Source organism: Cyrtonyx montezumae, unplaced genomic scaffold, assembly GCF_038088225.1.
Source record: "Cyrtonyx montezumae isolate F1298 unplaced genomic scaffold, pur_monq_1.0 scaffold_4, whole genome shotgun sequence".
Taxonomy (NCBI): Eukaryota; Metazoa; Chordata; class Aves; order Galliformes; family Odontophoridae; genus Cyrtonyx; species Cyrtonyx montezumae.
Genome location: NW_027072045.1, coordinates 17,187,301 through 17,200,752, shown reverse-complemented (window position 1 = coordinate 17,200,752; position 13,452 = coordinate 17,187,301). Strand labels below are relative to the sequence as shown.

Genomic DNA, 13,452 nt, shown 5'->3' with positions numbered 1-13,452 from the left:
ATACTGTCTGCTTGCTTTACTTAAAACTGCTCAGTCTGTGTGAGATCATCAGGTTGCTGTTATCAGTTGGTGACTGGGTAATGTTCTGTCATATTATTTCAGTTGAATGAATGAATTCCTAAGCTACTGGGTAAACTTTACCTTGCATAAAAAGATGCAGTTTGATGTTTATACAAAGCAGAGGATAAAATAATTAACATATTTCCTTTGCTTTCTCATATCAAAGGAAGTTTGCTCCATCTGATTTTCCAGATGGCTACACGTATTTCTGACAGTTTTGCTGTTTAGATCATCAGAAATCACAGTTCTGAAGGAGAAAGTCAAGCATCAAACTTCAACCATTACCTGAGCTGCCAGCAGTGGCTGTGTGTCTTCCATTTCAATTACTGTATCCCGGCGGGGTGCAGCAGAGAGCAAACTAACTGTAAGCCAAAGATTTTATTAAGGTAATACCATGTGGAAAAAATACCATACCAAATCTTTCCATAGGATTTGAAATCCAAACCATTATAGAAGATGCAAATTAAGTCAATGACCATAAGCTTGATCCTCTAGAGAAAGCAATTAATTGCCATTTTTTGCTAAAAATAGATATACATCATGTTTCTGTGCAGTATATTCAAATATTTCTCAGAAAAAAAAAGTTAAAAAGCAAAATTTGGAAAAAAATACAGGTGCACTCAGAACATTTTTGCTACAATACTGTACTGTTTCTTTGGTAACGAGAACAGTGGTAACATGCAGGTAGTTAAATTTCAAGCTAATGCTAAAGAGGAAGCAGTATGCTCATTCTCACAGTAGACTTTCCTTGGCACTCTTAATATCCCACAGAGAATACTGCAGTACTTTTTTTTCTTTTTTTCTTTCAGATCTCCAATTAAGTACACAACACCAGAAGGCCAGTTCACCACTACAGTATGCACAGTAAACATAAAAGGTTGGTTTCTCTAGCATCTCACAGGAAAGCATGACTTGGTTTTTTTCCAGCTTCTTACCTTTCAGTTGTGGAGCGATGTCTTCTTTGGTAGCGTAGGGGTCGCAGCGAAAGCTCTCCAGTACATCAATGGTACACTGTCCCACAATGGGCTTCCGTCCAAATGGTCTATGGTCTATCACTTTAATAACAAGAGATGGACTGTACAATTCCTCTTTTGGCAAAAGCTAAAAGCAAAATGTGAGAGTTAAATATTTTCATTTTCTTCTGTCTGCATTATAATCAAGTATTTCCCCCTAAATTAGAGCTGTTTCTTTCTTTAGTATTAATCTACTACATTTTATGGGTAAATGGTGAATGAAATTTCTGACCTCATAGAATATTCAATAAAAGTCATTAAGAATACTAGTAATTGCCTCAAATCTTCAATATTCTTGAATCTTACACAGTCTCCATCCCAGAAATAAGAAAGTAGTCACACTTCTATAGGTAACTGTTTTCTCAAATATACACATATATATGCTGCACTGGAGCATATGAAACTGTATACTTTTTCAATGTACATACAGACAATTGCATGATCTTCACTAGAATTTTCATGCTCAGTAAGTTGCTTACATTAAGTAAAAAAAAAGTGTACATTTTTTCTTTCCATTCTCATATAACAAAGCCTCTTAAAAGTATGCTGTAACTCATTTTGCTACTCATAGTAGGTATATAATTTTTAGAAACCTACAACTTTCATGAAGAGAACAGAAGATGGAAAATTTGGTGTCTTTTTGAGGTTTTTGATCACCACAGATTCTACCATTTCTCCTCCACACTCCACTATGAGACTCGGTGACGTAACAGGTGCCAGTTGGTAGTTTTTCATGTTTCGCAACCCCCAAGCCAGAATCTGTTAAATAAAATCCAATATAAGCAAAAGATATGCTTAGTATGGTATTCAAAAAGTAGGAAAGAAGAAAAAAGTCTTTTCAGTAAACAAACAAACAAAAACAGGACACATGACTGGCAAAATATTTCAAGGTTTTTATACTATGAAAGATAATGGAAAAAATGAAACCTGAAAATGCTTATAAAAATAAAATCCAGGACATTTCTCACTATTTTTTTCCCCTCAAAGCAAATAAACAAACTTGCTAGCTTGAGGATGAGTTTGTTTTCAGTTAGCTTAAAAATAGCCAGTACCTCAACAGCAGTGAGTTGAACTACTGGTCTGATCCCTTGAGGTACCATGTAAAGCTTTGGTGCCCTTTGTGATGGAAGAATTGGAAGGTTGGACCCACTCTGTTGAGACAAACACAAATACTGGTTTCTATCCTCTTCCTTAAATGAAATACTTTACAAGTATTAAAATAATTCTTTATATTATGACTTGCTGTGAAAGAAAAAAAAATATACATACACACATATTTATACCATATGTACATACACACACAATATTATAAATACATGCCTTGTCCCGTAAAATAAGTTCTGCAGCAAAAAGAATATCTCCACTAGCTTTGCCATTATTTGTTACAGGATACCAGAGCAGTTTTGGTGTGATGTCCTCTTCTGGGATTAATTTGACCACGGGGGAGCAGACACTTCTTCCAAGGAATTCATCTTTACCCTGTTATCAAAAATGAAAATCATAGCCATTAATGTTATTGTCAAATAACAATAATAGAAAAAATAATGATGATAGAACAAGAATCAAGGTAAAAAGCTGTCACATACCACTTGGTCACTGTCAAACAGTTCAATAACAACATTAGGTGGGTTTCGGGCTACTGTCTGTGGGTCCCCATAGATCTCAATTTCATTGAATATGAGAGTTTGGTCCCATGTAGGATTTAGAGTTGAATGAATGATCTCAGTTGTTTTGCTTTGATGGAGGAAAGAAACATGAGCATACGGATCTGAAATATTATGCAAAGATTGAAAAACCATTATGAAACCATAAGGCACACAAGCATAATTTTTATCCAACAGTACATTATTGTTCTTCTCTTCTGTCATTACCATTTCTATAAGCTGTTCCATATGAAAAAAACACAACAAAACACCATACATACTATTTACATTTAATAGAGCAAATTCCTCTTGAATACTAAGTAGCTTCCTTTATACCACTCTTTAATGACAGTAAATAAATGAAAATGATTATATTATTAAAACAAAAATCACAAACCAAACTTGAAAACAAAAACAGAACACTGGCTATACTATGCTCCTCTTAAATATGATCTGCAGAGGGTTTTTTTTGTTATCTCCATTGATACTTACTTAACTGTACACACCCATAAATTATACAAGGAGTTCATTCTAACTACCTCATGCCAAATAAATTTTCACAGGCTATTATTACTCAGATGAAGCTTTGATTTCAAACATCTTATTTACAACAACCACTTATTGTGAAACAACTGAATGATTAAAGCAGCCCTCTGTTTGGCAGGTCTTTAAATCATCAAGAGCTCTGCAGAAAGTATCTGGTGATGGTTGTTAATATTTCCCGTACAAATTGCAATTTCTGAAGAGCTGAGGCTGTTTTGAAGATTACCTTTAGGTCATTTTCAACAGCTTCTAGTACCTGATCTGAACTGTACAAAATTTGGATAACTATTCAAACTAGCTGCAGAGGAAAATAAAATGTAGGTGTTTTGGTTTATGTGTGACTGAATCTGAGGTATCCCTCTTGAATTCTACATAAATGAATTAGAAGTATTTATTATTGCCTCTTAATATTGTTTTTAATGCTACATATTGATTTAACACGAAAGACAATAGGCAGCTGTACAAAAAAAGCCTAACAACTTCATCTCAAGAAACTGCAATTAATATACCTATAGCTGTGTATCTTTAACAACATAAGGGGTGCAATACACAGCTAAAAAGGGGAGAAAAGAATGCCAATGAATGACAATTCTGATAAAAATGAATTTTAATTTGCCCACTTCATCTTTCTTTGACTGAATTTATATAAAGTAAGTGTAAAGTCATTCTTATACAATCCAATTTCAAATTATTCTCTGACTTGCTAGTGGAATTTTAATTGTAGTAAACAAAAATTAAACACTTAATAACCTCAAAATTGAATTAGCCTGACTACAGAGATGCTAACTAGACCAGCACAGATGGAATACCTAAGAGCTGGAAATAAGCACAGAAGTTATTCTTGTAAAAACAAACAAGATCTGTGCCTCTTAGTACAGCACAGTGTAGCTTTCTGCAAGTTCATATTCTCAGTAATTAATAAAAAATATGTCAACAACTTCCTGTCAGTGTTCAATAACAGCCATCCAGCTTTCCTCATCCCTGCTTTTACTGGGGCTTTCTGCAAGACAGCTTAGAAACTGTACGTATGCTCCAGTTAAGAGAAGCTAAGGCATAGGGTAATGATTGGTCTTAGGAAATGACCTGACCAAGTCCCATTCCTCACAAAGAATTCCATGGACAGCAGAAAGTGCTGCTTATTCAGAGCACTTATATTTTGGCTGTACAAATGAAATCTGGATCACACATAATGAAGCAGAAACTTCCTTCCTGGCACAGTTTCAGTAACTGGCACTTATACACAGAACTTAACAGATTTAAGACACTCCATAGGTAAAATCAAGGTTCTAGTTCATTGTAGATCTACTTTTCTGCACCACAAGTAGAATTTTTCCATACCTGAAAAGCTGTCTTTGTCTAAAGCCATGAGATTCCTTGCCTGGTATATGTAACAGCGAAGGTGGTAAGTATACACCCCTGTATCAAATGAAAAAAAAAGTTGTGTTACTCAGTTGTCTTTCCCAAAATGAAGCTATTTTCAGTCAATACACATGCTTCAAACATTTCCTTGATAAAAGCACAAGCACTGTATTAACTTTACTGCATTCTAGTACTGATGCAGTAGCACCTGCAAAAATTTCTTCCAACACAACTTAAAGCAGAAATGAAAATAAAAAGACAAAAAAAGAACACTAATGCTATTCAGACTTTTTCAGTGCATCATCATCTAAAAATCCTTCTATTCAATAATGCTTGTTTGTAAGAGTGATAATCTAGCTCTTCCAAACAGAACTGATAACTGGGTACTTCTAGATTTAAATTAATCACTACAGAACTTGGAAAGACCTAGGAGAGACCTTCCAAGTACATCTGCATAATAATTCCAATTGCATCCTCAGCTCTTTGCTCAAATATTTTTTTAAAAACCCCACAAAATGAATCCTTGCAGTCATGATGGAATAGCTGAAAAGTAGGATGTGATGGAGACCCGTTACTACGTGTTTTCTTTGCAGATGTCAGCTCTATCGCTTCCTGACTGTGTAAAAAAGAATTAAAAAAATAAAAAAATAAAAAAAGAATCATTCATTTCCACAATGAGCTGAAACCTCTGAAATCTGGCTGGAAAAGGGGCTATTTTTCTCCTATCAGGGTCATTACTTGAAAGAATCAGCACGATTACTTCCTCAGCTTCTGAAAGACAAGATTTGGACAGTCATTCCCAGAAGGAAGATAGAGTTCTGTAGGATCCAAATAAAGGCAAGTTTTCCAGTCAGAGATCTTTAAAAAGGATGTTGAGTCTTACGACTGGCATTGAATTGGGCTCTACTCCTTTTAACACTGGTGGCTCCCCCCTCACTGTTCCTACTTTTGTGAATCTCACTATGGTAACTCCAAGGCATTTCAATGCAGTCCAGGCTGGCAAAGTTACAGTTCTGTTTACTCTGCCAACTCACCTACATGGTCATACTGCTTATACTGGGTCAGGCATTTGTCTGATGTTGCAGTAAGTTGGTTAAGTGAACTAAACCAGCAGCAAATTAACTATACATATGTACTCTCTGCTGGTTTAGCTTCCTGAGTTGTCCTGGATGGACCTTAGTGCTAAAATGTGTCTTTATTAATAAAGCCTACAATTTTGCTTTTGTAATAATTAGCTTAGGAATTTTTGTCCCTGTTTTGCAGATGTCTGAGAGATATAAAATAAAATGAGATTACTTTATCTATATCAAATTACTTCATTTTTATATTTTTTTAATATTAGAATATACGCTAATACGAACTGTAGGCTATTGAAATGATCAACTGTATTTTTCACTTAGTAGGATAAAGAGTCCTCAATCAAGAATCAGATGGATAATTAATGCAGGAGGTTTACAAGCCTAGATGTAAAACACAAGAACTAATTACAATTCTGTTTGACACCAAAGAGAAACAGACACGAACTGTAAGAAATGAATTGTTTGGAACCTACTGTCAAAGTAGCAGGAAACAAGTGGTGTATTGGCACCAAACACCTTTGTAGCAGAATCCTTGGTTTTGTCAGAACCCTTCCCTTCATCATCGGTGCTAGTGTCTGCTCCCTAAAGTTTTGTGAAGAAAAACATCACTGCATGCTTACAAATGCAGAAACAAAACAAGCATGACATATTCAGTCTCGTTGCCAGAACAAGGTGTAACTTACTTTTCTACGTAAAAGTACAGTAAATGATGTTTAGTCATACAAAGCTCATGTCTTGTTGCCATTGAAGCTGTGCAGAAATCAGCTTAGAAAAACAAAGCAGCCTCCTTACAAGACTGTGCTTTACTATTATGGGCTCTAATTTGTATCTTGATAAACCAAGCTTATCTATGAAGCTGTGTTAACCTGAAAACTTGAAGAGTAACAAAATTTGATCAACTGCGACCTACAATATTCTGACTGAAATTTTCAGATACTTTGATATTTTTTGTCTCATGCTTGGTTGTTTATACTTGCAAATATTAATCGGGGGCAGCTATTTCAATTTCTTCTGCTCCCTGTACTGATGTTAATACATCTAAATTACGTGCATGAAAAACTAAAAGTCATCTTTTCAATTTACTTACAGAAGGCTTATCTAGTAATTTTGTCTTTTTATCTAGATCTCATTATACAATAATAATTTAAAGAATCAAGTAAATAAGCATGTTATTTAAGAACTTAAGTAGTTACTTCAATGGTCCCTTTCAGGCTTCTGGAGTATAAACTGTATTAGTTCCCCAGACACACATGAATTTAGTGATTCAGAGACTACAAATTAATAGACTGACCTCTTAAGGACTTTTTTTTTTTTGGTACTGTGTCCCTTACCAAAGCACCTTCAAGTTTAAAGATAGCTGCAGCACCATGGGTCTCTGAGGGAGCCATTTTTCGTCTCCATCGTCTTCGACGGAAAGTGTCAGAGCTGCGTTGCTTCCAGTGAAATTTCCAACCAATCAAGGAAGCGTATTCCCATCCTTCTTGATCTTCATATGATGACATTCCCTAGGAGACGTAAATCTCTGTTATCCACAACATTGTATAAATGTCATGAAAAAAAATCTGCAATTGCTTTGGCAGGCACTGCTGCAGTGTGCAAGAAATGCAGTTTGTAATTGCATCTCTCTTCTGCTCACCCTTCCTGTTGTTACTGCCTGAGCTGAATCCCTCTTACGCTTCCGCACCAGTCTTCGTCGTCGGTGTGTATGATACATTTTCTCAGCAGCAACCCATGACTTTGGTTTAGTGTCTGGAGGAATAGTAATTCCATATTCCCATCCTAAAACAAAATTAAATGGTATATTTCTAGAAACACATGCAAGATACCAATAAAAACAATATGAGATTTTTTTTGTGTGTGACTACAAAGAATGAAGACAGTCACATGAAACTGTTTAATATGTCCTATGAAGACAGAATGAGAGAGCTGGAGTTGTTCAGCCTAGAGAAGGCTGCAGAGAGACCTTGGCCTTCCATTACTCGAAGGGGGGCTATCGGAGAGTGTAGTGATAGGATAAGGGGTAATGGTTTTTTGACTAAAAGAAGGTAGGTTTATATTAGACAATAGGAAGAAATTAATTACTAAGAAGGTGGGGAGGCACAGGAAGAGATTGCTGAATTTGGGTTTATGCGTTAGAATTCAGCTGCCAGGTATCTAGGCCTCTGACATTTATTTAAACTCCTCATTGAAGGTTACTGCAGAATCCTAGCAGAAGTTTCAGTTATGAAACTTATAAGTGCATTACAACAAATAAGAGCTCCTTATAGCTGTAACTATTTGAGAATTTTTAATTGTTTCAGAACAAATTTAGCAAAACCATTTAGCAAAACTTCTGAACTTCACAGTCTTCTACAGTCATCCCTTTTTCTTTTATTATTTGCTTTCTAAACTATTAAATGCCCTGTAAATACTTTGCTAGGAAGGACTGACTGCTATTTCCTATTACCACAGAATCCAACTTATTGGATTATGTGGTTGTTTTCATCCCAAGTTCCAAGATGGTAGTAGTTTTCATTTTGTATAATTAACAAGCATGTTGGAGCCCCACCAACTCCAGGAAAAACAACGGCTCTACCTGGTTAGGAATTTCTAATCTGATCTGATGTATAGGACCTCTAACTTGAAACATTCTGTCTAGCAGTGTTACACTTGTCACAAAGTCTCTGAAGTCACCTTCATTTCAGAGCTGGCTAATAACTAGTTTGTTTCATATGTTTACACACTGATCAGTTTTGCACAGCACTCCTGCACAGATTCAATGTAATCATTTTGCTTTCAACAATATAGGAATTCTTCACAACCTTGTGCCATCTGTGACTAGCAGAAACAGGCTCCTGCCTTTGATTCCTAGACCTCCTGATTCACCTCTTAGCTTTCACAGAATCATAGAATGGTCTGGGTTGGAAGAGACCTTTAAGATCTAGTTCCAACCCCCCCTGCTATAGGCAGGGATACCTCCTCCCTCTAGATAATGTTGCTCAAAGCCCCATCCAGCCTGGCCTTGAATGCTTCCAGGGAGGGGACATCCACAACCTCTGGGCAACCTGTTCTTACCACCCTCACAGTAAAGGATCTCCTTATAGCTAGTCTAAATCTGTTCTTTCTGTTTAATGCCATTTTCCCTTATCCTGTCACTATGTGCCCTTAAAAAAAGTTCCTCCTCAGTTTTCCTGCAGGTCCCATCCAGGTACTGGAAGGTGACTATAAGGTCCCCCCAGAGCCTTCTCTCCTCCATGCTGAAGAGCTCCAACTCTCTCAGCCTGTCCTCATAGGTAAAGTGCTCCAGCCCTCTACTCATCTTTGTGGCCTGGATCCAGTCCAACAGCAAAATGTCCTTCTTGGGGGGGGGAGGGGCAGAACTGGATGCATTACTCCAGGTGGGAGTTAGACGAGAGCAGAGTGGAAGGGCAGAATCACCTGCCTCAATCTGCTCATCAAGTTTCTCTTGATGCAGCCCAGGATACAGCTGGCCTTCTGGGCTGCAAGTGCACACTGCCAGCTCACACTGAGTTTTTTGAGCTTTGCCTGGTGATCCTTTCCCTGGCCGAAGGCTCCCACCTAAAATATAAAACAGACCCAACCCTGGCTTTGCCACATACTCTAAGGTAGAATTATAGACACATGATGTCTCAATCTAAGCTTCTGTCTTCTCTAAAACAACTGTTGCTACTGACCCACATCTTACAGGTCAAATCCTAATCACTGGACTTCACTGACACTGGACATAGGAAAAAAGTTTTGGAAATGTATTTCAAACAAGGACAGGTTCTGTTTCTAAACACACTGTTTTTACAACCAGCTTTACAATGTGGAGCCTCTCATGTCAGCAGATTATTGTTCACATTAGACTTCTTATTTTCTTAATTTTTAAAGCTTTTGGCTGAAAAATTGCTACTGCTGCTACACTCAAGACCAACACACGGTTTCTCAGATTCTATGATTTGTTCTCTGGTAGACACAAATACATTTATTAGGTAACATATAAACAGTAAATCTTACCGTGCTCATCCACTGCTCGATTTAAGTCTGATTTCCAAGCATCATCTTCCCACATCCATCCAACAGGACATATGAACTCATGTGGTGGTGGAGCTTTTTCTCCATTCTTTTACATAGGGAAAACACAGCAGTTCCATGCATTAGCAGATAAAACACACTGTGTAGCAAATCTCAGAACTTCTCTTAAACTTCCTTCTTTTGACAGTGAAAAGTACTGATTTGTATATCTCACCACATCCGTGAAACTCTCTTCAGCAGCTTTCCATTCTCCTCCAGGATAACGGCTCTCATTCTCATATACTTCATCAGTAAACTCAGTATGACCAGCATCAGCTTCAGTCAACAAACTGCAAATCCAAAGCACAGTATTTAGCCAAAATTACTTAAGTAGGCCACAGAGAATAAACAGGAGCGATACATATGCTGTAGTTCTGGATTGTCCATCTTTGTGAAGTTCCACTGATATATAGAGCACAGTGCAGCCCTCATGTACAAGAACTTTTTTTAATTAGAATATCTTCCTAACACTACAGCAGCTCCTCTAGTAGTAGCAATAAGAGGAACATTACTTATGAGTGACTAGCAGGAGGTAACACCTCTGCCACTGTTATTCAGCATCTTTGAACACTTCTCTTGGAAACAGAAAACACATCATACATTTAAACAGTGATGAAAAAAAACCAGACCACGAGACAGCAGTATGCATTTCTAACTTATTTCTATGACTAGCTAAGCACTAAAATTTGGCAATGTTGCTAATTTTACTCCCGTTCTGTTATTTACAATCTGAATACTTAGTTGGTAAGTTTCTAACTTGAAAGCAAAATAAATAAAAGAACATTAAATTAGATAAAATAGCCTTGATTTCCATTTGTTACTAATTGTGAGTCAGAAAGCACTAGAATATGTTCTTAAGTGCCATCTGCTGGTCAAATAGAGTCACAAAGATTTTATTTTCCATTAAAATCAGGTTTGAGGCATAAACAAATGAGCATTTCAACTGGACATTTCTTTCCCATTACCTGAGAAAGCACCTCTGTGTTATTGCTTTTCTTCATCTCGGACTATTCATTTAAGTAACATGGAAATAACTCCATCCATTCATACCTACAAATTTGCTTGACTTCAAAAGGAATAAAATAGCACAGATTTTCCTGCATATTGTTTTTATAGCAACAGTCCTGTGAACTTCTTACCTCAAGAACAAAAGTATTAAAAGTTGACAGACCCTTTCACTAAAAAAACATAAAAGAAAGCACACCATAAAACACACACACAAGAAAACCACATCTTTTTTTTAAATTCTGATTCTGGTTTTTCTTTTTTGAACAGGTCATTTACCCAGTCCCATTTTAAGTGGCACAATGCAAATGGCTGAACAGGGACAACATAGGAGCTGACAGCCTCTGACAGAACAAGAATGAACCTGCTGGAGTTGGGGGAGCATGGAGACCTCACGAACTGGATCTGTCAGGGGAAGAAGAATCTTACGGCAGCACAGCCCGAGCATCTGAAAACGATCCCTGCCTCAAGTCACTCTGAGAAATAACCTGTGACAATTGTTTAATGAGTGTCATGGACCTTCTCAACATCTAGTGAAAAAAAAACCAACCAAACTATCCAGAGTGTGTGAACAAAAGGCTATAGCATTTTTACAATTATTAAAAAGCTTTGACTCTTGGTTGGTTATTGCTGTCTTAAGAAGTTGAGCTGTAAATCTCCTTCTTACCAAAGAAACAGAGAGAGGATATTCTCCTCTACACTATGAAGTTAATTCCTTTATTCCTGCTTGCATAAAATTAAAAGAATCTCACCTTCTTTCAGGATCAACCATCCATTCTCCTTCCCACTCCCAGCCTTTTGGGGGTAGAAAATACTCTCTTTTCAGTTTGATTTTTCCTGTGACATCAGAAAACTTGTGTCGACCAACAAGCCCTGAGGTACCCCACTTTCCAAAAAGAAGAGCCTGATTTTCATACTGTTTGAGAAGAAAGAATAAAACAGTCTGTTAGGAACAAAGAAAAGATTTCAGGAGGAAAAGAAAAAAAATTGGAAAAAGGTTTATTTAATAGTTATAATTGAAGCATTCTACTATTTACTTTATTTATTTGGAATCAAATATTTCCTTCCCATGTTGCCTTACACTGTCATCATTAATTTCTTCTTTTTTCTCCTGTTCTGTTTTGTAAATGTAAACAATGATTCCACTGCTAAATGATGCTGTATTCTACAGTCGAATTCCCTCCAAGTTAAAGGTTTGTTGAATAAAATACCTTTACATTATTGGAACAAGAGTTTCCTTTTTAGTTTTCTTAGTGCACGATCCTCTCTTTTCCATCTCAAATGATTAGTCTTATGGAAGCTAATGGGGAAACAATTCTGATGTCCGCACAGCTCATATACTGTATTTCCCTATTAATGGGATTATTCCTAGTTTATAATGTTCTGTTCTTACTGCTATAGAATTGTTGCATTGCTGTATGAAGAGGAAAAAAGCAACCAAGATATTCCATAGCCTCCACTCTGAACAAACAATGCCTTTGAACATCTACTGACTATTTTAAGCTATTTAATATAGCACTACATTTACCATTTTAGGCATAGGTGCAATGATGCCACAAGTCTCTGTAAAAACACTATTTCCTGAACTGTTATAGTTGATTACATGCAGCATTAGGCATGCAAATTAGGCAGAGAAAAGATGTTTACAGCTTATCATTATCATATAAAATCTCTATTATACACTGTGGGACTACTTGAAGTATTTTTCTTCCAGCTTTTTTTATTTTACCATCGACATGTTACAATATAGTCCTTTGTCAGTGAAATCTACTGTTTTTGACCTGTTTTTCCTATAGCAGTTAATTTTTGGCAATTTTTCTGCTCCTACAAAAGAAGCATTATTAAACAAAACCACTTGGATCCATGCATCATTTGTAAAGAAGTGAATAATCAATTAAAATATCTATTTGTATGCCAAAATGTCATGTTCTAGATCTAAATCTTAATTACAACGATAAAAATCTAAAACAAATGTCTTGAAATCACTGGAATTATCCAGACTTTCACTGATTAACCAGTTCAACACGTGTTCTGCTGAAGTTCATCTAGTAGGCACAATGCCCTTGATTATTAATTGCCTTTAAAGTGGTCTACTTGTTTCAGCACTTTTTTCAGTATAATAAATTCTACTCTCCCTTTCTGCCAGGCATACAGAAGAGCTCAAATTGCATAGAATTCCTAAGGTTCATGTTCAAGTTTAATGCAGGAGTGTGATGACGGACATACCATTTCTGCAAAAACACTGAATGTTCCCTCTGCAAAGCTATTGAACTTCTTTTCAACTGCACCAAGCCCAAGCCAAATGTTAATCCGCAGCTCCACAGGCATTTTGACATCTTTCATCTTGTCCTGTGGGTACTGACACACACATACATACTTCGTTATGTTATACAGGTGTTCCAGCTTTCAGTACAATCTAAACAATAACACAGAGTATGAGTAATAATACATTATTTATCTCTTCCTCTGTGGCACTTCCTCAAAAGGAGCTAATAAAATACTTCAGGAAGGAGACATTCTTTAAATGGTACCTGCCCTGGGCATGTAAAAAACAATTACAGAAAACATTCGTATAATCCCTGCTCCTGTACAATCTCTCCCAAGTTTAATCCAGAAATGGGTTCTTAATTATGACAATAACTTAAAAGTTCACGTGGATGTTTGTATTTCTTGTCAGAAGAGTCTGTCAGTGTT

General features: G+C 36.5%; 1 protein-coding gene across 1 annotated transcript in view; it reads right to left on the bottom strand.

Annotated features, from left to right (window-relative positions):
• MYOF (myoferlin) overlaps positions 1-13,452 on the bottom strand; it is a 65,075-nt gene that overhangs the window by 12,352 nt on the left and 39,271 nt on the right. The window contains exons 25-38 of the mRNA XM_065746744.1: positions 12,985-13,116; positions 11,511-11,674; positions 9,929-10,043; positions 9,697-9,802; positions 7,334-7,476; positions 7,029-7,202; positions 6,171-6,279; positions 4,598-4,675; positions 2,660-2,841; positions 2,394-2,552; positions 2,126-2,224; positions 1,671-1,832; positions 996-1,161; positions 346-422 (exon numbers count right to left, since the gene is read on the bottom strand). Of these exons, the coding sequence (XP_065602816.1) occupies positions 346-422; positions 996-1,161; positions 1,671-1,832; positions 2,126-2,224; positions 2,394-2,552; positions 2,660-2,841; positions 4,598-4,675; positions 6,171-6,279; positions 7,029-7,202; positions 7,334-7,476; positions 9,697-9,802; positions 9,929-10,043; positions 11,511-11,674; positions 12,985-13,116 (1,866 nt within the window). The remainder of the gene's footprint in view (positions 1-345; positions 423-995; positions 1,162-1,670; positions 1,833-2,125; positions 2,225-2,393; positions 2,553-2,659; positions 2,842-4,597; positions 4,676-6,170; positions 6,280-7,028; positions 7,203-7,333; positions 7,477-9,696; positions 9,803-9,928; positions 10,044-11,510; positions 11,675-12,984; positions 13,117-13,452) is intronic.